Genomic DNA, 21847 nt, shown 5'->3' on the forward strand with positions numbered 1-21847 from the left:
TAAATAAATTTATAAATATACATACAAACATATGAAAAATGAACTTGGGTAATCTCTTACAAAATACCAATTCTATGAACTAAAATCTCACCCCAAAAAATGAAAAATAATCTCCTAAATCAAACGTCAATAAAACTAATGAATCATATCCACTCAAATGCGGAGAATGATTATCTGTCCCATAATTTTTCTATCTTTTTATCTAGACCAATCAAATATCACAAAATAATATTAAAATATTAATTTATGTTTTTATATTTTTGTTTAAATGAATAAAGCTTTGTGATTGACTTGGTACAAGTGAGACACAAATGAGAACATGTGATAACTGAATTTATCTTTCTCAATCTTTTCATTGACCCAATTGACTAATCTGCAGGAACCAAAAACCCTAATTTCGTATTCAATAGAGCACCTTTTAGCTTAGGCACAAAACCCCAAGTTATCATTTGTTTACCCCGTTCTCGGAACTGAAGTTATAAATTGACCCAGTTCATCAAGTTCTTGTTATAAATTGAATTCTACCCCTTTATGCGGTAACATTGAAGTAGGAAAAGAATTTAGCTTATGGGTTTTGGTTATTTTGCTGCAATATGGAATTTTGAGCCTGTTTACATTGTTGGGCCTTGTTGATTGAAAATTTTGGTGTATATATAGGTTCTGGGTTGTGGTAGTTTGAAATTTTTTGTTGCAGATTCTGGGGATTTTACTTGTGTATTTTACTGGGTTTTGGTGTGGGAGATGAAGAACATTCACTGAAATATACTTGTGCTATTTAAGGTAGATACTTAGTACTATTTAGCAGCTTATCGGTCAATCGGACAAAATGAGCTTAGAAAATGAAGATCAAAACTTGTTGGATCAGCCAACTAATCATGAAAGGCACAAGTAATTTTTTAATTCATGTTATCTATATATGTTTTATGTTTTATAATAATTTTCACCAGTTTAACATATTTGACAATTGTCTTGTGGTGGTGTTTTAGGAATAGGAACATAAAATTCTCATATACAAGAGAATTCTTATTATCTTTTAGTGAATTGGACACATGCAAAGAGTTGCCCAGTGGTTTTGACCGATCACTTCTAAGGTGAAATATGTTATTGCCATATGGAATCATTTGTAATTTTTTCTTAAAATAAGGAATGCAGGGAAAGATTCTAAATTGCAGTCGGTAGCCATATTGACAGTCTTTGTAACTGCATTTTCCCAAAATCGGCTGTAATTAGGAGTAAATGCAACATAACCGCTACCACAATTTGGAACATTGCCGCATTTCACTTTCCCATCGTCTTCTGTTTTTCACCTCAAATGCCACTCTTCCATTATTAGGCTGTGCTTTGATTTTGATTCTTAAACATTTCCTTGTTTTGAAAACAGTGAATTCGAAGATGCCCTCATAGATCGACACAGAAGTACTGGTGGTTTGTCAACAAATAGTCTCAGACGAAATGAGTACAGTTCATCCCTTCCCACCAGAGGGGATACAAATAGCTTTTTGCGGGGGACTCGTGGAAAATGGGACATTCGTTCTTCTGGACCATCTGATAAAGACAGTGACTCTCAATCTGAACGGGAATCAGGTGTTTAGACTTGATTGATGAGATTGCTAATTTTTTCTCTAGAACAATCTATAACCTGTTTACGAATTACAACCATGTCATGTTGGTGAATGCTGAACCAGACATTAATCTGAGGTCATGTGATATGTTGATTGATTTTCTTTCTTAATATCAAATTGCAGATTCTGGAAAACATTTGAGCAACCAGTCTCGTAAGTCTTGGCAAGGTCCTGAGCATGATGGACTTCTAGGCAGTGGCTCTTTTCCAAGGCCCTCTGGGTATGAACCTGGGCTTTCTGATCCGAAGTTTCGAGCTAATGTCAATAACCAGCTAAATCGGGCTAATGAACCTTATCAGCATTCAGGCCCTTATAAGGTTAGGTCTAGAGTATGTTCGTTTGAGTTTATTTTTCAACAAAACCACTTTTTTTTGTTGAAAAAAAGAACACTTATAAGATAGTGAAACATGTTTGGGTAAGATGTTTTCATAATCAGAATCTGAAAATAATTAGAATCTAATAATCTACTTTGAGTAGCTTTAAATTATAATTAGCTGGGGTAGAAGAGAGATAACATGTAAAGGTAACTACCTAGAGAGAGAAATAGAAAAAGGAGAGAGAGAGAAAACTGAAGTTATCTTTTATTGAAACTAACTTTACAAGAGAGTCTAGCTTTATTTATAGCTAAACTATAAGGAAACGTCATTAGCAAACTAACTAACTCTGTTAGCTTCACTAATTGACTTTCCAAACATGTTAGCTTAACTAGCAAGCTAACCTCTAAGCTAACAAACTAACTTAAGTATTATTCCCTAATAAAACATGATACAAAACACGAAGCACAATAACATTGGTTATTTTACTTTTAAACCAAATCCAATTAACTTATAATTTACACCAAAATCTATAAAAAGTAAATCACTTATTTTAAACCATCTAAAATCACTTATTTTCTAGGCTGAAACAAAAGGACCCCTAGCTTTTTTATGTCAGACAGCTATATTTTGGACAAATTGTAGTATTCATCACCTTCAAAGAGTCTCTCAAGTATTATTTTTAATTAATATGATGAAATTATTGAAGGGATTGAACTCACAAGTAACTTTAACATATTTTCCAGGCACCTCGCTCGCGTAGGGATACTACTCATGACAATTATAACGATGAAACATTTGGTTCTTCAGGAGAGTGCGCAGATGAGGACAGAGCAGAAGAGGAAAGGAAACGAAGAAGTAACTACTCTTTCCTAGCAGATGTTGCGGCAGGGGCTGCTTTTTTCTCAGTCTTATGGTTTTATGATGTCCTGTTTACTACTTTACTTAGATCCGTGGTTAAATTTATGCTTGACACATTCAAATTTAATGGTTGACAATTTTCTTAAAACAGCTTCTTTTGAGTTGATGAGAAAGGAACATCAGAGAACTTTCCAAGAAAAGCAGAAGTTGAACCAAGGCAAGAATAAAGATGCTTTTGATATTTCTTCGTTGGTAGACGACAATGATAAAAGACTAGTTAAGCGAAACAATGAGTCAACGGAGCTTCCTGTGATTTTATCTGCTTTAAGCGGTGATTCTGAGAAATCTTCTCTTGCACATATTGCTTCAACATCAAGACCACTCGTACCCCCAGGTTTCGCAAGCACACTGTTGGAAAGAAACTTCGGGGTAAAAACATCAACTAACAATCATGCAATAGAGGTAAGTGGTTGAATTTTTTATTCGTATCTTATTTCTGAGTGCTTTGTAGTTTAGTTTCTTTTAGATGATGGCCTTTTCATATGCTGATCTCAAATACAAGTTGTTTGGGGTATCATCAAATTAGCATGCAACTTAGTTTCATTTCTAAATTGCAATTGTGGTTATAATCTTTTTTATTATTGTTCGAAATGAATTTGGAGATGGAATTTTAGTTGTTACTGTACAGTCATATGATAATAGGTGTATTTTCTTATTTGATTTGTGATGTTTTGAGATGGATGTCACGGTGAAAATTTTAGTTTAGTTCTACATAACTGCTCTGCGGGCGTTAAACTGTTCGTAATATATGTATTAGTATTCTGGTTCTGGAGAGATTTTGTTCCAAATGATGCTTTTAGAGTGGGGCTGTAAAGTTGTGTCAGTGCTGAAAGCAAAGTACTAGCTGCATGCCAGTCTCTCCAATGATGGGATTTTTTTCACAGTAGAACAGAGATTGGTTTAAGAAATTTATTCTGTTTGAATGCTGGTTTCATATCTTCCCACATGTTTGTAGTTATTTGGGTTGGTTCTTTACTCTTACCAAGGCTTTTCCAATACCTTTTTATGTATCTTCTTTGCATTATGTCCATGTTTGTCAGTTTCATTCCCAGGTTATTTTTCTTAACCTCTTTTTTTTTTCTTTAAAAAAAACTGCTTGATAGAGAGGTTAGTGAGTTAGATCTCTTCTGATTTTACCTGATTCTTTTCATCTTTCTTTTGTTCCTGACTGAGCAACTTTGACTCTTCGTTCCTCGGGGATTATCTCTTGTAAACCTTATTTTCATTTCTTGACTCACTGTCCTAGAAATCCAAAGCTCCCTTAAAGCTTGTCTGCACTAACTTATTCGTAAGAAGATTAACACTAATGACATTCTCCAGAAGTGTAGATCTCTCACCACTTTGTCACTTGATTTGTATAAAGTATAATGCGCAACTCATATTTGAAATCTGGTGCTCATCTCTCTCTCTGCATTGTTCTATTACTATCATTTTGGAATAGGTTGTATGGGATCTTTGGAGAGTGTCGGATCTTCCTTATGTGTCTGCATCATTTCGTCTAAGTTGAGAGGTTTTTGCTCTAGAAGGATAGGGTTAATCTTTTGGCTTTCCTTTGGTATTCTGCTCATATGGTCTTTTAGTGCCATTTATTAGTTGGACATGTCGAGACAATGACATGCTTTGTTGCATGACCTAGTTTCTTAGATTTTAGTTTTTTATATGTGTTTTACGTTTGAGGATTTATTATCCTCTTTCCGTGTAATCTTCACTTCTTTTTTAATAATATTTCCTTTTCTATAGAAAAAAGATTTAGTAGGAGAGTGATACTTATGTAATAATGCACTATTAAAAAGTTCAGGAAAACTGCTATTTTGGTCTCCCTTAACTTAATTGTCTTTCTCAATTTGGTCTCTTATCTTTTTTTTCTCAACTTTGTTTCTGCTCTCATGTTTGTCCCTTTGTGCAACTTTTTCCTACCGTGGTACGACTAGAAAGAAATGCATGGCATACTTAGACACGTGACAAGACAAGACAAGAAAGATACATGTTGCAAAAAAATTAGTGGAGGGTCTAACATGATAATTACAAGAAAAGTTGAGGGACTGAAGTGAGAAAGAAGTCCTAGGACCAAATTGAGAAAAATAATTAAGGGACCAAAATAACAGTTTTGCCAAATGTTTAATATCTAATTACTTCCTCCGTTCTATATCTTTGATGTTTAAGGTTATGCACACAATTTAAGAAATCATTAAATGATGTAAAAATTTGATACAATTTGACTAAAATAAACTCATTTGATGTATATCGGAACTAAATTAAAAGAAATGAAGAAATAGGGATGAAAACAACGAATAATAAATAAGGGTATAGTTGGAAAGTAAACTATAAATGTATATTGGGTTTCTAAAACATCGGAATAACATAAAAAGGTTAAAACATCAAGAGATATGGAATGGAGGGAGTATCAAGTTCCAGACTTCCAGTGTCACCGTTTAAAGTTTGTAGAAGTGAAATGCTGTATTTACAATGTCTACTGTAATGTGATTAGGAATTTGCTTTTTCTATCTTAATCCCAAACATGATGTGCAGGTTATGGTAGTATTTTACTGCATTATCTTACATTGCATATTCTTCTCTCCATTTAGATCAAAAGATCATATATTGAGAACGTGGTTTTAAATGAAAAAACCTATGATAATTTTTCTTGTATTTTTCATAATTTAACTTCAAAAACCATACCGTCTTGCAAACTATTCAACATAGTTTGAGGATGCCTGATGACTTCTAGTTCTTTTGCTTGGTGGGTTACTTTAACACTAATAATTGAATTGAGCTCTAATATCTTTTGATCGTGAGATATATGCTGTTCTGTCTGGCTATGCTTTAATACATTTTTGAATCTTCTGGTGCTTACTTAGGTTGGACAGCTTGAGCCTGGGGTTACCAGTGGTACCCGTATATTTTCTGTAAACAACGAAAGAAAATCATCAATCAAGCGAGCAGATGATGACCAACTGCATCACCGAAACACAGGCTTAAATGTTCTGACTAAGAACGAGAATATATTGATTATATCACCAGCGGTTGATATTCAAGATATTAACATTGGAAACAGTGATCAATTGAGGAAGCAATCTGCTCTTTCAGAAACCTTGGAAACATCACGCACCAGTGAATTTATTCAACTTCATGCTGAAGTAAAAAGAACAGAGGCCATAGGAGGCTTCAATCAGGATGATTCTCACTCTATACTAAACAAGGTTTTAGTCAATGCTCTATCATTAAAAAGTGGCAAGACAACTGGTGTTATTGAGGTAATCGTGGAAATAGTTAAAATTTCTTCTCAGAGTGTCTAAAAATTCAGATGTGTGTGTAATGCATCAATGAAATAATTGAGTTATTGGTTGGTCTTTGGATTTTCTCTAAGCCTCAATAGGTAGTTCATTTATGCACGAATAAGGGTTCGGTTTTTTTAGTTCCTGATTCTGTTCTATATTGTTACTAATTATTTGACTGTTTATCCCTTGCTGTGATTGCAGCATGATGATATAGCTGACGAGACACGGAGTCCAAATGCCTTCCACCAGTCTTCTAAGTTTGCTCATTGGTTTGTTGAAGAAGGTACATAAAAAGATACTTTACTGCTTAATTCTTGTATGCACTTCAAGTTTTACTCTGATTTAATATGTCCTTCATGCAGAGAAGAAGCCATTGGACGACTTCACACATAGGCCAAACGACTTGCTCTCACTGATTGTTGGTGGTGAAAAAGGTGGGCTGGATTCTGATCTGGAGAAATCCCGGCACGTTGCACCTGTTTCTCCTTTCCAAAATGCTGAACCTTTATATGAGCATTTGACATCAAATGTAGCACATAACCTCATTGATAATTCTGAGCAATTGTACAAGAGTCATAAACCTGAGCTTGTACCGGCAGTTCTTACATGTGAAGATCTAGAACAATCAATTCTTTCACAAGTTAATGAAAATGGTTTATCCCTTCAGGAATCCATGGAAGACAACAATTCTTACACAAAGACTGAGCAGGCAAATTCAAATCGTGATAATCATGCATCCCAACAACTCCTTTCTTTGTTACAGCAAGGAAACTGCCATAAAGATATAGAACAATCTTCTATTCTAGATGTAGGTTTTTCTGCCAGGGTATGCAACACTGAAGGAGCCGCTATTGCGAACATACATGATGATCCAGGAGAGGCAAATGCAGATGTTTCCAATTCATCGAAACAATTGACTCTAGAAACACTTTTTGGCTCCTCTTTTATGAAGGAGCTGCAATCAGTTGGAGCACCCCTTTCAGTTCAAAGGGGTTCAGTTGAATCTGCAGGAGCTGATGTTTCAGATTCAATTATGTCTCTTTTCCCAGCCTCAGACAATGGCCTCCCTCATGTAGGCAAACATACACTGAACAGACATGTAAGCGGTATCCTGCCATCAGAAAGAACTCATCAGCGGTTAGGTTTTGATGACCCACAGGGAGATGTTAATTCACTGCAACTTCAAAGTAAATTTGTCAAGGCTAGTGGTATCAATGGCCCTGATGATATTCACTTTCCTGAGGAAGATAGCTTGACTGCAGTTGGTGGTCCTCTCCAAAACTTTTTGTTTGCTGGCAATTCAGCTAAAACCGATTTGTCCCAAGACATACCAGTTGACATTACTGGAAAGCAGGCGGCGCTGAACCCTGCATTCAGAGTTGAACAACCTGTTATGGGAAATCAAGGTCTAGCATACTCTCGTAGTCCTTATGATATGAGGGAATCAGGTATTCCATATCAGAATCTTAATGTCCAACGATCCTCTCATCTCCAGCCCCCTCAGTTGAACCACACGGATCCAATGTTCAATCAACTGAATTCTCATGCTCATGTTAATCCTTTTATGAAATTCATGACTCCTGAGGGCATGGTTCATCGTGAATCTCCACCGAATCATCAATTTCATGGAAATATGCATCGTCCTCCTTTTGATCAACCAAGTAATGCTTTAACTGGGTTTGATCCTCCTGGTCATCATTCTATGTTACAGCAGATGCATATGCAAGGGAATCTTCCTCCACCTCGTTTACTCAGAGGATTCCCAAGGGGCGTACCTCCACCAGCTCATCCCAGCAATCCGATAACTAGTTTTATACAGGAACCAAACCCAATGCAACGCTTCCCATTGAGTCGACAGTCTCCTTTTGATGGCCCTGGCATGCCACTCCAAGGTAACAGTATTTGATGTTTTTTTAATAATTATTGTAGCTAACTTTAGTGTGCAATATATTTCGACCCCTTCAGATATTTTGATTGTATTGAATTAGGGATTGTTTTCCAATGACCCTTGATGATTATTGACACAGAATAGTGTGATGCAAATAAACTTTCTACAGCTAAAGTTTGTTGCACATGCTCCCAAACACCGTTTAGATCTATTCCATTTCCCGTGCAATTCATTTGTGGATGATATGGAAGTTCACAATTTTGATGGTTGTAATCGAGACTTACTAGATAGATTGATCGTAATTCGATTGACCATAGCATTGTATTTTGCTCTTCTAGCCAAAGATTGCATGACTTATGTTTACATAGTTAGTTATTCGCAAATCATGACGCCCCACTTTTATTATATAAATCATATTATTGGTTGATGATTTTCTGGCTTACACTTATCTCATCAGCCTCGATGACTAAACAGTTTATCCGAGCATGTGCATTCGCATTTCCTGGCTTACATACTTGCTTATACTCTACCTACACACATACACATGCACTTGCACATATAAACTGACCCACTATATATGTGTTAGTCTCTGATTGATGTGCTCATCTAACTGCTTCTAGCTTTGAGTGACAATATTCACGGTCATCTAATACTTGTAATTTAGTAAAGCTATTTGGAACATAGCATGCCTTATTGTATTGCAAAAAACAGCTAAGTTTTTTATTTTCATTTTCCTCCTTTTAACTTATTATCAAATCCTGATTTATACTTGTTGGCCATTTTGTTAGTGCCTGATGTTGTCCGCGGAAGAAATCATCCAGAAACGCTTCAGAAGCTTCTTGAGATGGAACTCAGGTTACGCGCTAGCCCCGGATTTTAGGTATACAAAGTGTCTCAGTTACTGATGTATATAGTACATTGTATTCATGAACTGTTGTACTGATCTACAACTCCTGCATGAAAGATAGTTTTTTTATAAGCGCAGGAAAGATGGTTTGAAGGATAATTTACCTTACAGTGGTATATTACATTTTTGGTGTAACTTTTTACGTTATCACGAGAGTAGTCTGTTTTTTCATAGAGGATATCGTACCTCGAGCCACGATACTCTAACCAACCTTTTTTCTCTAAACTTTCTGTATGGTAATCTTGTCTATGAAATACTTTAAAATTGTGGGCTTAAAGTAGAGTTCTAGTGGGACAAAAGTGGTACCAAAATCTTGGTCTGGAAGTATGAGTTCCATGGGAGAAAAGTTGTGCACCGGATTTATGACTTCTGGGATAGGCAAACATACACTGAACAGACATGTAAGCGGTATCCTGCCATCAGAAAGAACTCATCAGCGGTTAGGTTTTGATGACCCACAGGGAGATGTTAATTCACTGCAACTTCAAAGTAAATTTGTCAAGGCTAGTGGTATCAATGGCCCTGATGATATTCACTTTCCTGAGGAAGATAGCTTGACTGCAGTTGGTGGTCCTCTCCAAAACTTTTTGTTTGCTGGCAATTCAGCTAAAACCGATTTGTCCCAAGACATACCAGTTGACATTACTGGAAAGCAGGCGGCGCTGAACCCTGCATTCAGAGTTGAACAACCTGTTATGGGAAATCAAGGTCTAGCATACTCTCGTAGTCCTTATGATATGAGGGAATCAGGTATTCCATATCAGAATCTTAATGTCCAACGATCCTCTCATCTCCAGCCCCCTCAGTTGAACCACACGGATCCAATGTTCAATCAACTGAATTCTCATGCTCATGTTAATCCTTTTATGAAATTCATGACTCCTGAGGGCATGGTTCATCGTGAATCTCCACCGAATCATCAATTTCATGGAAATATGCATCGTCCTCCTTTTGATCAACCAAGTAATGCTTTAACTGGGTTTGATCCTCCTGGTCATCATTCTATGTTACAGCAGATGCATATGCAAGGGAATCTTCCTCCACCTCGTTTACTCAGAGGATTCCCAAGGGGCGTACCTCCACCAGCTCATCCCAGCAATCCGATAACTAGTTTTATACAGGAACCAAACCCAATGCAACGCTTCCCATTGAGTCGACAGTCTCCTTTTGATGGCCCTGGCATGCCACTCCAAGGTAACAGTATTTGATGTTTTTTTAATAATTATTGTAGCTAACTTTAGTGTGCAATATATTTCGACCCCTTCAGATATTTTGATTGTATTGAATTAGGGATTGTTTTCCAATGACCCTTGATGATTATTGACACAGAATAGTGTGATGCAAATAAACTTTCTACAGCTAAAGTTTGTTGCACATGCTCCCAAACACCGTTTAGATCTATTCCATTTCCCGTGCAATTCATTTGTGGATGATATGGAAGTTCACAATTTTGATGGTTGTAATCGAGACTTACTAGATAGATTGATCGTAATTCGATTGACCATAGCATTGTATTTTGCTCTTCTAGCCAAAGATTGCATGACTTATGTTTACATAGTTAGTTATTCGCAAATCATGACGCCCCACTTTTATTATATAAATCATATTATTGGTTGATGATTTTCTGGCTTACACTTATCTCATCAGCCTCGATGACTAAACAGTTTATCCGAGCATGTGCATTCGCATTTCCTGGCTTACATACTTGCTTATACTCTACCTACACACATACACATGCACTTGCACATATAAACTGACCCACTATATATGTGTTAGTCTCTGATTGATGTGCTCATCTAACTGCTTCTAGCTTTGAGTGACAATATTCACGGTCATCTAATACTTGTAATTTAGTAAAGCTATTTGGAACATAGCATGCCTTATTGTATTGCAAAAAACAGCTAAGTTTTTTATTTTCATTTTCCTCCTTTTAACTTATTATCAAATCCTGATTTATACTTGTTGGCCATTTTGTTAGTGCCTGATGTTGTCCGCGGAAGAAATCATCCAGAAACGCTTCAGAAGCTTCTTGAGATGGAACTCAGGTTACGCGCTAGCCCCGGATTTTAGGTATACAAAGTGTCTCAGTTACTGATGTATATAGTACATTGTATTCATGAACTGTTGTACTGATCTACAACTCCTGCATGAAAGATAGTTTTTTTATAAGCGCAGGAAAGATGGTTTGAAGGATAATTTACCTTACAGTGGTATATTACATTTTTGGTGTAACTTTTTACGTTATCACGAGAGTAGTCTGTTTTTTCATAGAGGATATCGTACCTCGAGCCACGATACTCTAACCAACCTTTTTTCTCTAAACTTTCTGTATGGTAATCTTGTCTATGAAATACTTTAAAATTGTGGGCTTAAAGTAGAGTTCTAGTGGGACAAAAGTGGTACCAAAATCTTGGTCTGGAAGTATGAGTTCCATGGGAGAAAAGTTGTGCACCGGATTTATGACTTCTGGGAACTAAAATTGTGTATTGCATACAAGAGTTCCAAAAAATGAGTGACATTTTTCCATTCAATAAATGAAATAGTAAAATGGTACCTTTATGGATCAGAACAAAAATGGCAAACATAAAGAATGATCAAAAGCATGTAAGAGAGGGGCTGCTATAGTGCTATAATGAGTGGATTACTATACAATATAAAGAAAAACTGTAGAGGAATTAAGAGTTGGTTTGGGGTGCAAAATTGATACAGTATAAGTGGTGGCTCCAAGCCAGGACTTTCTTTTTGGTTTCCCACGAGTATCCTCGTACTGGAGATAATATTGTCTGAGCCGGTAACATCCACAGGTATGTGAGATTAACTTTCCCAGCAGACATTTTTTCATCTACAAGACTCGAACCCGAGACCTTGCTTAAGGGGAATCAAGCATGTACCACTTGAATTAACGCCCGTTGGTCAAGCCAGGACTTTAGTGAAAAGAAAGAGTAATTGTTCTAAAAATAATTTAAAAAAAAAGTTGTTCAGGAATTTGTAGGTGGTAGCCATGAGTTTAGTGGTAAATACGGAATTGCCACAATTAATATAAAATTAGAAGTTAAGGAAATGGACACATGACAAAACTTAAAATTGCAAATTGAATTACATTATTTCAGTGCGAGTTTTGGGTATGGTCTTAATTCTATCAAACTCGAAATCGAAAATTGAACCCGAGTAAAACTCGAATTTAATTAATCAATTTTTTTTTATTAGATTTGGGTGGATAGCCCTAAGTTCGGTTTTCTTTGACATGGGTAAGAGAGGTGATAAGGAGAAAAAGTGATTATAGTTCGATTGAAGAGTCTAATATTAAACTATCCTAAAAATGAAAATCAAAACCATACTAAAATGAAAGTTTTTCATTTCATCCATTTTGCAAACTCTAGGGAAGCACGAGGGAGCGTTTAACTCACGGACAATACAAGCGCGTGTGGAGTAATCGTTGAAATGAAACCTCTCTCTTCAAATCTCTTCTCTTCTGTTCTTCATTTCTCTCCTTCCCTCTATCGATCACGCCAAAATTCCCCAAAAATGAATCACTTTTTTAATTGAATTTCTCTTTCTCGCTCCTATTTTCGATCCATTTATTTCAACTGTATGAACCAAAAACCCTATTTTCGAAATCTTTGGAACTCCTTTTAGGTTAGACACAAAACCCCTAAGATTCTGTTGATGGAGATGAATTTCTTGTAATAAATTGATTTCTAACCCGTTATCTCGCGAGGCTTGGATTCTGATTTGCGGTAACATTGAAGTAGGAACGAGATTTAGGTTATGTGTATTGGTTATTTTCTTCCTAAAAGGGATTTAGGTTGATTGGAAATTTTGGTAGTTTAATAATTTCAGTGGGTGAAATTGGTGGTAATGGTGTATCTATAGGCTCTGGAATGTGGTAGTTTGAATTTCTGTGTACTTTACTGGGTTTGGTTTTGCGTGATTGAGAGCATTTACTAGGATATAGTTTTATTAAGTTGTTCTCTTTAAGGTTGATGCTTGGAATTATTCATCAACTTTAGTGATTGCAATTTCTCTGTCAACCATACAAAATGAGCTTAGAAAATGAAGATCGAAAATTGTTGGATCAACGAACTAGCCATGAACTAGAGAAGTAACCTTTTTATCTTTGATCTCCTTTGTTTCATTTTTACTACCTTTGATCGGATATGATGTATGTTTGACAATTATGTTGTGCTGTTTTAGGAATAGGAGGTTAGAATTCTCATACACAAGAGAATTCTTATTATCATTGAGTGAGTTGGATAGCTGCAAAGAATTGCCCAGTAATTTTGATCGATCACTTCTAAGGTGAAATATGATATATGTGATGTGGCATGGTTTGTATTTTTTCCTGGAAATAAATAATGGCAGGGACAGGTTCTAAGTTGCAGTTTGCACCCACAATTGCGATCACAATAGTGTGGTTATGGCAGTCTCTGCAAGTGCATTAGCCATCTTCTACAGTTGTCCGTAATTAGAGTTAACAAAGCATAACCACAACTTAGAACCTTGCTGCATTTTACCTGCTCATTGTCTTGCATTGTTTTTCCTGAATTGCCACTCTTCCAATGTGATGCTGTGCATTGCTTTTGTTTCTTAATCATTTCCTCTTTCAATAGCAGTGAATTTAAAGATGCTCTCGTGGATCGACATAGAAGTACTGGTGTTTTATCAACGCATAGTTTCCGACAAAATGAGTACAGTTCATCCCCTCCCACCAGAGGGGATACAAATAGCTTTTTGCGGGGGACCCATGGAAAATGGGATAGTCGTTCTTCTGGACGGTCTGATAAAGACAGTGACTCTCAGTCTGAACGAGAATCAGGTGTTTAGACTTGATTGATGAGATTGCTCATTTTCTTTTTTGTAGAAAAATCTATAACTTGCTTTATGAATTCAACCATTATGGCTGATATGGGATGATTCTCTCTATCTATGTCATGTTGATGAGCGTTGAACTAGAAGTTACTCTGAAGTCAAGTTTATATTAATTTATTTATTTCTAATATCAAATTGCAGATTCTGGAAAACGTTTGAGCAACCAGTCTCATAGGCCTTGGCAAGGTCCTGGGCACGATGGACTTCTAGGTAGTGGCTCTTCTCCAAGGCCCTCTGGGTTTGCACATGAGCTGTCTGGTCCGAAGTTTAGAGCTACTGGTAATTACCAGCTAAATCGGGCTAATGAAACCTATCAGCGATCAGGCCCTTATAAGGTTAAATCTAGCAGTTTTTTCTCAGAAGCTATATGTTGGCTAAATTGCAGTATTTATCATCTTCGAAGAGTCTTAACTCTCAAGAATTATTTTTAATTGCTAGGATGAAGACACTGAAAGGATTGAACTCATAAGTAACTTTAACTTATATCTCTTGTGCATTTTTTGGTTTCTGATATTTTCCAGGCACCTCACTCGCGTAGGGATACTCGTGACAATTTAAACGATGAAACATTTGGTTCTTCAGCAGAGTGTGCAGATAAGGACAAGGCAGAAGAGGAAAGGAAAAGAAGAGGTAACTACTGTTTTCTAACAGATACTGTCATAGGGGCTTTTTCTCGGTTTTACGAAGTTCTGTTTACTTCACTACTTAGATCCATGGTTAGTTTATGCTTAACAAATTCAAATCAAATGGTTCACAATTTCTTGCCAGCTTCTTTCGAGTTGATGAGGAAGGAACAGCAGAAAGCTTTCCAAGAAAAGCAGAATTTAAACCCGGACAAGAATAAAGATGTTTTTGACATTACTTCACTGCTAGACGACAATGATGACAGGCTAGTTAAGCGAAGCAATGAGTTAGCGGAGCCTCCTGTGGTTTCATCTGCTTTAAGCGATGATTCTGAGAAATTTTCTCTTGCACACATTGTTTCAACGTCAAGGCTACTTGTACCCCCTGGTTTTGCAAGCACACTGGTTGAAAGAAACTCTGGTGTTAAAACATCAACTAACAATCGTTCAACAGAGGTAGGTGGTTGATGTTTTTTAATTTCTGACTGCTTTATAGTTTAGTTTCTTTTAGATGATGGCTTATCCATATGTTGAGCTCAAACACAAGTTCTTTGATGTATCACCAAATTACTAACTTACTTTTATTTCTCAATTGAAATTGTGGTTATAATCCTATATTAATGTTGGATATGTCTTTGCAGAGGGAATTTTTGTTGTCACTGTACAGACATATGATGATATGATAATAGGTGTATGTTCTTATTTGATTTGTGATGTTTTGAGATGGGAGTCACATTGAAAATTTTATAGTTTATTTCTCCATAACTTCTCTGCTGGCATTAAACTGTTTGAAATATGTGTCTACAATTACTATTCTAGTTCTGGAGGGCTTTTGTTCCAAATGATTCTTTTAGAGTGAGGCTGTTAAGTTATGTCAGTGCTGAAAGCAGTGGCTGCATGCCAGTCTCTTCAACACTGGAATTTTTTATAGTGCATCAAATTGATTTCAGAAAGTTATATTGTTTGAATGTTGGTTTCACTTCTAATATTGAGAAATAAGTTCAGGGGATGTCAGAGTTTTATAGACCAACCACCAACTAAAGGAGAAAGCAACAGATTAACATGTTTTGTGGTCGTGAACTGTAATTTTACTGCTTATGTGATTTCTTTTAAAGAAAAATAAAAGACTGGTTTTCGTAGGAAGATATTTGGGTTTGTTATGTTCCTTTTCCCATGGCTTTTCCCAGACTTTTGCCTATCTTCTTTGCATAATGTCCCTGTTTTTAAGTTTCTTTCTCAGGTTTCTTTTGTTGGAACTTCATTTTTCAAAAACTGCATGATAGCGAGGTTAGTGACTTAGAGTCAATTATGATTTTCCTTCATTCTTTTCATCTTTCTTCTGTTCTGACTAGGAACTTAGACTCTTCATTCATCGGGTGTTTTCTCTTGTGAATCTTATTTTCAGTTATTGACCCACTCTCCGAGTACTTATAGATTTCTCCTAGATAAGCCTATCTAGAAATCCAAAGCTCCCTCAAAGCTTTTGTGATTTTGTCTGTACTATTCTTAATAAGATTAACACTAATAACTTGCTCTAGAAGCACAGACCTTGAACCACTCTGTCACCTAATATGTGTATATAGTATGATGTGTGGCTCATAATCGGAATCTGGGGCTCATCCTCTCCCCCCCGCATTGTTCTATGACAATATCTACTAGGAATAGGTTGTATGGGATCTATAGAGAGTCTTTGATCTTCCTTATGTATTTGCATCAATTTCACTTTACTAAGTCCTGAGGTTTTGGCTCTAGAATCTTCAATGATTCCTTTTTAACCCTGGATTTTTCGGTCTTCTGGTGATGTTTATATGCAGAAAGATTGACATGCTTTGTTGCATGTCGTAGTTTCTTCGGTTTTAGGTGTTTATATTTCTTTTGTGGGAGCATTTGTTATCCACTTTCTTTGAAATCTTCTCTTCTTTTCTAATGATATTTCCTTTTCTATGGAAAAAAAATGTGGAGTCTGATTGTCACTTTCAACATCACCTAAGAGATAATGGTAGGAGAGAGTGATTTAATTTATGAAATTGTGCACTATTGAATTGTTAATATCTAATCATAAAGTTGTTTATTTTTAAAATCTCAACTGTAATTAATGAGATTATGACTTCGCTTTTTCCTTACTTAATGGATGCCAAAACATGATGTGCAGGTTATGGTAGTATTTTACTGCATTATTTCTTCAATTGCATATTTTCCCCTCCATCGAGATTAAGAACATGGTTTTAAATGAAAAATCTTTGTTGTTGGATTTTTAATAACTTTACATTGGAAACCTTACAGTGTTGCCAATAATCCGGCTTAGCATCTGGACATCTGGTGACCTCTACTTCTTTTGCTTACTTTAACACTGATAGTTGGAGTATGATCTAATATGTTTTGATCCTGATATATATGCTGTTCTGCTGGGCTATCCTTTAATACATTCTCGAATGTTCTGGTTCTTACTTAGGTTGGACAACCTGAGCCCGGCGTTACTAGAGGTAACCATATATTTTCTGAAAATAATGAAGGGAAATTATCAACCAAGCAAGCAGATGATGATCGACCGAATCATCGAATTACAAGTTTAAATGTACCTATTAAGAACGAGAAAGAGGATATGTTGAATATATCATCAGCTTTGGATATTCAAGGTATTAACATTGGAAACAGTGATCAGTTGAGGAAGCGATCTGCTCTTTCAGAAACCTTGGTAGCATCAGATACTGGTGAATTTTTTCAACTTAGTGCTGAAGTAAAAGGGACCGAGGTCATAGGTGGCTCCATTCAGGGTGATTCTCACGCTATGCTAGAAAAGCTTTTTGTCAATGCCCTGTCATTAAAAAGTGGCAGCACAAGTAGTTTTGTTGAGGTAAGTGTGGAAACAAGACTTAAAAGGGATGTTATTAATGTAAATTGCTTGAGTGATTTGTATGCACTCAACCTTTTCTATTTATAGTAGAAGAGTCCATACATGAATCCTTTAATTTTAGGGAAATAAAATCAGAAAGATAAATACATTTAATAATTTGATACTCATATATTTAATCCTAATCACATACATGATATGATTTGATAGTCATATATTTAATATTAATCACAGAGTCTTCTAATTATCTCAATAATCTCTAGTTAGAATTCCCTGTCAGTAGTGTCTAGAAATTCAGAAGGATTGTGTTTATTGTTTCAGTGAAATAATTGAGATAGTGGCTGGTCTTTGGATTTTGTCCAAGCCTCCATATTCATTTATGTATAAGGGTTAGGTTTTTTCTTCTTCTTAGGATATTGCAATCTGGATGTTTTTTATTTCTATATTTATTGTTACTATTTATTTAACTATTTATGCTCTTGCATTAATTGCAGCATGATGATAAAGCAGGTGAGACAAGGAGTCCACATGCCTTCCAATCTTCTAAGTTTGCTCATTGGTTTGTTGAAGAAGGTATTTGATAAAGATGTTTTAGTGCTTAATGTTTGTAGGCTCTTCAAGTTATACTGACTAAAATTATGTCCTTTCCACAGAGAAGAAGCCATTGGATGACTTCACACATAGGCCAAGTGACTTGCTCTCACTGATTGTTGGTGGTGAAAAAGGCGGGTTGCAGGTTTCTGATCTAGAGAAAACTCAGCATGTTGCACCTGCTTCTCTTTTCCAAAATGCCGAGCCTCCATATGAGCATTTCACATCGACTGTAGCACATACTGCTATTGATAATAACCCTGAGCAATTGTACAAGAGTAATATACCCGAGCTTGTACCGGCAGTTCTTACATGTGAAGATCTAGAACAATCAATTCTGTCACAAGTTAAGGAAAATGGTTTATCCCTTCAGCAACCCATGCAGGGCAAAGATTCTTACACAAATACCGAGCAATCAAATTCAAATAGTGATAATCATGCATCCCAACAACTCCTTTCTTTGTTACAGAAAGGAACTTGCCATAAAGATACGGAACAATCCTCTATTCCAGATGTTCATTTTCCTGATATGGTATGTAACACTGAAGGAGCCGCTATTGCAAACATACATGATGATCCAGGAGAAGCAAGTGCAGATGTTTCCAAATCATCCAAGCAACTGACTCTAGAAACACTTTTTGGCACAGCTTTTATGAAGGAGCTGCAATCAGTTGGAGCACCGCTTTCTGTTCAAAGGGGTTCAGTTGAATCTGCAGGAGCTGATGTTTCAGATTCAATTATGTCTCTTTTCCCAGCCTCAGACAATGGCCTCCCTCATGCAGGCAAACATGCACTGAACAGACATGGAAGTGCGATCCTGCCATCAGAAAGAACACATCAGTGGTTAGGTTTTGGTGACCCTCAGGGAGATGTTAATTCATTGCAACTTCAAAGTAAATTCATCAAGGCTAGTGGTATCAATGGGCCCAATGATATTCACTTTCCCGAGGAAGATAGCTTGACCGCAGTTGGTGATCCTCTCCAAAACTTTTTGTTTGCTGGAAACTCAGGTAAAACTGATTTGTCCCAAGACATACCAATTGACATTACTGGAAAGCGGGCGGCCCTGAACCCTGCATTCAGAGTTGAACGTCCTTTTATGGGAAATCAAGAAGGTCTAGCATATTCTCGTAGTCCTTATGATATGAGGGAACCAGGTATTCCATATCAGAATCTTAATGTCCATCGATCGTCACGTCTCCAGCCCCCTCAGTTGAACCACATGGGTCCAATGTTCAATCAACTGGATTCTCAATCCCATCCTCCTCATATGAGTCCATTTATGAAACTCAAGACTCCTGATGGCATGGTTCATCATGAATCTCTAACAAATTATCACTTTCCTGGAAATATGAAACTTCCTCCTTTCGATCAACCAAGTAATGCTCGAACCGGGTTTGATCCTCCTGCTCATCATTCTATGTTACAACAGATGCATATGCAAGGGAATCTTCCTCCACCTCATTTATTCAGAGGATTCCCGGGGGGTGTGCCTCCTCCAGTTCAGCCCAGCAATCCAATGCAAAGCTTCCCATTTAGTGGTCACCATCAGTCTCCTTTCGGTGTGTCTGGGATGCCACTCCAAGGTAAAACAATTTTTGATGTCTTTTTTATTGTAGCTAACTTAAATGTGCAACATATTGCTCCCTTCAGTTATTTAGATGGTAATGAATTAGGGAAAGTTATCAAATGACATTTGATGATAATTGACACATAATAACATGCTCTCAAAATTATAGGTTTAGATCTGTTATTTTATTATTTTGAAAAACAACTCAATTTTCATCATTTTTTCCCTCCTGGAATATTATCAATTCCTGATTTATACTTGATTGCAATTTTTTTAGCATCTGATGTTGCTAGTGGAAGAAATGATTCGGAAATGCTTCAGAGGCTTTTCGAGATGGAACTCAGGTCAAGAGCTAGACCTGGGATTTAGGTATAGACAGCGTCTCACTGTTCTTAATATATTTGCACATTTTATTCATTAACTGTTGTACTGGTCCGCAACTCCTGCATGAAAGATGTTTTTGATGTGATACTTTTACAATTATGGGAACCTTATTAGTTTTTATCTGCCTTGTTTTAACAAAGTCAGAGTTCTCTCAAGATATGGGTTTTGAGTTTAGGGTTTATGATTGTATATTGTCTCGTGATGCGCCACTCAAATGTTCCAATCTTAGTTTCAATTTTGTAACTTTTTTACATGGATCCATTTTCAAAATCTTGAACAAATCTAAAGCTTTATTTAGAGTGTCATTTTAGGGTTTGTTTGATAGTTGGATTTTGGAGGGGAAGGAAGGGAAAACTTAGGAGCCATGAAATACACTTGTGAGATTATTCTCAAGCCTTTATTTTCCCCTCTGTTCTCTCCAAAATTAAACTCTGAAACAAACCCTTAGGATACATAATCCAAAGAATTGCACATCAATAAGTTGAGTCAGATAGGCCTTGTCCATGGAAGATCATGTCATTGTAATCCGCTTTTAACTCTAACCCTTTGTTATTCTCTTATTCATTCTTATTCTTATTTTTCATCATTTATATTTAATTATTTTCATATTTCTGTGCTTATTTTAATATGGCTTGTAACTAAATAGAGGACATTCAAATTGCCTTTTATAACCATATTAATATTCTACTGAATATGAACATTGCTTAGATACTAAGATACGTCTAGTCATATATTTATGCATCAAAGGCTTCTTTTACACTTATATTAAAAGGAAGTTTGTACCTAAACCTATTCACACAAGTGACATTTTATATCACCGTTTCCAAGCCGTTAAAACATATATTAATTTGAAAAAATGTCTTGAAGCAACTTTTGAATAACTTAGAAGAATAATATTTCTGAAAATGCACTGGGAATTTTTAAAGAAGCCAATGCGTGGATCTTAACTAGAATTAATTTGAACTGCCCCCTTCAAGGAAAGTTGATAACTGAATATAGCGAGAAAGTTGTTAACTTCTCTTATCAACAATAATGGTGGCGTGGTTTCTCTAAAATGCATCAATTGAGACCATTAAAAGTGATATGTAATTGAGATCATTGCACATCAATTAACTAATTGCAGTCCAATGTGAGATTCAAATCCCATACCTTGCAATCGGATCTTTACACTTCAAAAATTAAGTTTCTAGCTTTCAAAACTCTTAACCTTTACATAAATAGCCCATAGTCAGAACATTTTTTTGTTATCACAGAATCCTGTTATGCATAAACAAAATTATTTGTAACTCTACTGGGAACACAGACATGAAGTTTCCTGAAATTTGTACTTGTGTTGTGTATTCTATGTTTCTTATCTTTTAAATGCACCTAGAAGCAAGCAAGTGATTAGACCCCGAAAGACCAAAGCTATGCAGCCAATATCCCAATAACTTGGGCTGTTTCTATTAGGAAACATCTTTTTGCATCATATACAATATTGGAAGGATCGAAGAAGTAAAATGCTTGTGATGGATTAGGGTTCACGGAAACCATGAAAGACCGTTTTGATTTCGTAGAATCGAATAAGCACTCCAAGCGAAGTAGAACGTTTGAATTTGTGTTAGTGTGAACTCTGTTTCTGGATGCATCTAGATAGGCATGGCGCGTTTTGTTAGGATTTTCAAGTCCTCACCGGTAATATCCAATTTATTACTCAAGACAATTATATTATTCTAGAGAGGAGATTAAACTGGTTATAATAATTTTTGAAAACAAAAAACTGGTTATATTATCAGGTCAAATTAAGGTTTTGGGTATTTTTAGTTTGAATATTTTAATTTTTAGATATCAAATTGGTTCGTATGGAATTTTATAAAGAACAAATAGATATTCAATCAAATTTTATTAATATATCAATTTCCAATTTTTTTGGTTGAACATAAGAGTTCATACTTACCTACAAAAATGTTGGTATAGTGGTGTAAGGTTCCATTAAATCTCAAAAAGTCAAATATTCGATTTCTGTAAGTAAGGAAATGTAATTCACACA

The 21847-nt window shown here is 36.0% G+C and overlaps 1 protein-coding gene across 10 annotated transcripts; it reads left to right on the forward strand.

Annotated features, from left to right (window-relative positions):
* On the forward strand, positions 316-20071 carry LOC109330976. 10 transcript variants are annotated; one of them, XM_019565261.1, is made up of 11 exons: positions 316-628; positions 12736-13032; positions 13125-13229; positions 13541-13746; positions 13941-14134; positions 14321-14429; positions 14568-14878; positions 16875-17276; positions 17768-17846; positions 17927-19450; positions 19712-20071. In XM_019565261.1, exons 2-11 carry the CDS (start codon positions 12971-12973, stop codon positions 19801-19803), a joined length of 3084 nt encoding a protein of 1027 aa, XP_019420806.1. In that variant the 5' UTR covers positions 316-628; positions 12736-12970; the 3' UTR covers positions 19804-20071. The 10 variants fall into 10 exon arrangements, with proteins under 10 accessions (XP_019420806.1, XP_019420821.1, XP_019420835.1 ...); XM_019565276.1 differs by lacking the exons at positions 12736-13032; positions 13125-13229; positions 13541-13746; positions 13941-14134; positions 14321-14429 and adding exons at positions 987-1091; positions 1382-1584; positions 1746-1939; positions 2683-2794 and having other exon boundaries at positions 316-888; XM_019565290.1 differs by lacking the exons at positions 12736-13032; positions 13125-13229 and adding an exon at positions 987-1091 and having other exon boundaries at positions 316-888; positions 13544-13746.

The sequence above is a fragment of the Lupinus angustifolius genome, chromosome LG02, assembly GCF_001865875.1.
Source record: "Lupinus angustifolius cultivar Tanjil chromosome LG02, LupAngTanjil_v1.0, whole genome shotgun sequence".
In the NCBI taxonomy this organism is placed as follows: domain Eukaryota; kingdom Viridiplantae; phylum Streptophyta; class Magnoliopsida; order Fabales; family Fabaceae; genus Lupinus; species Lupinus angustifolius.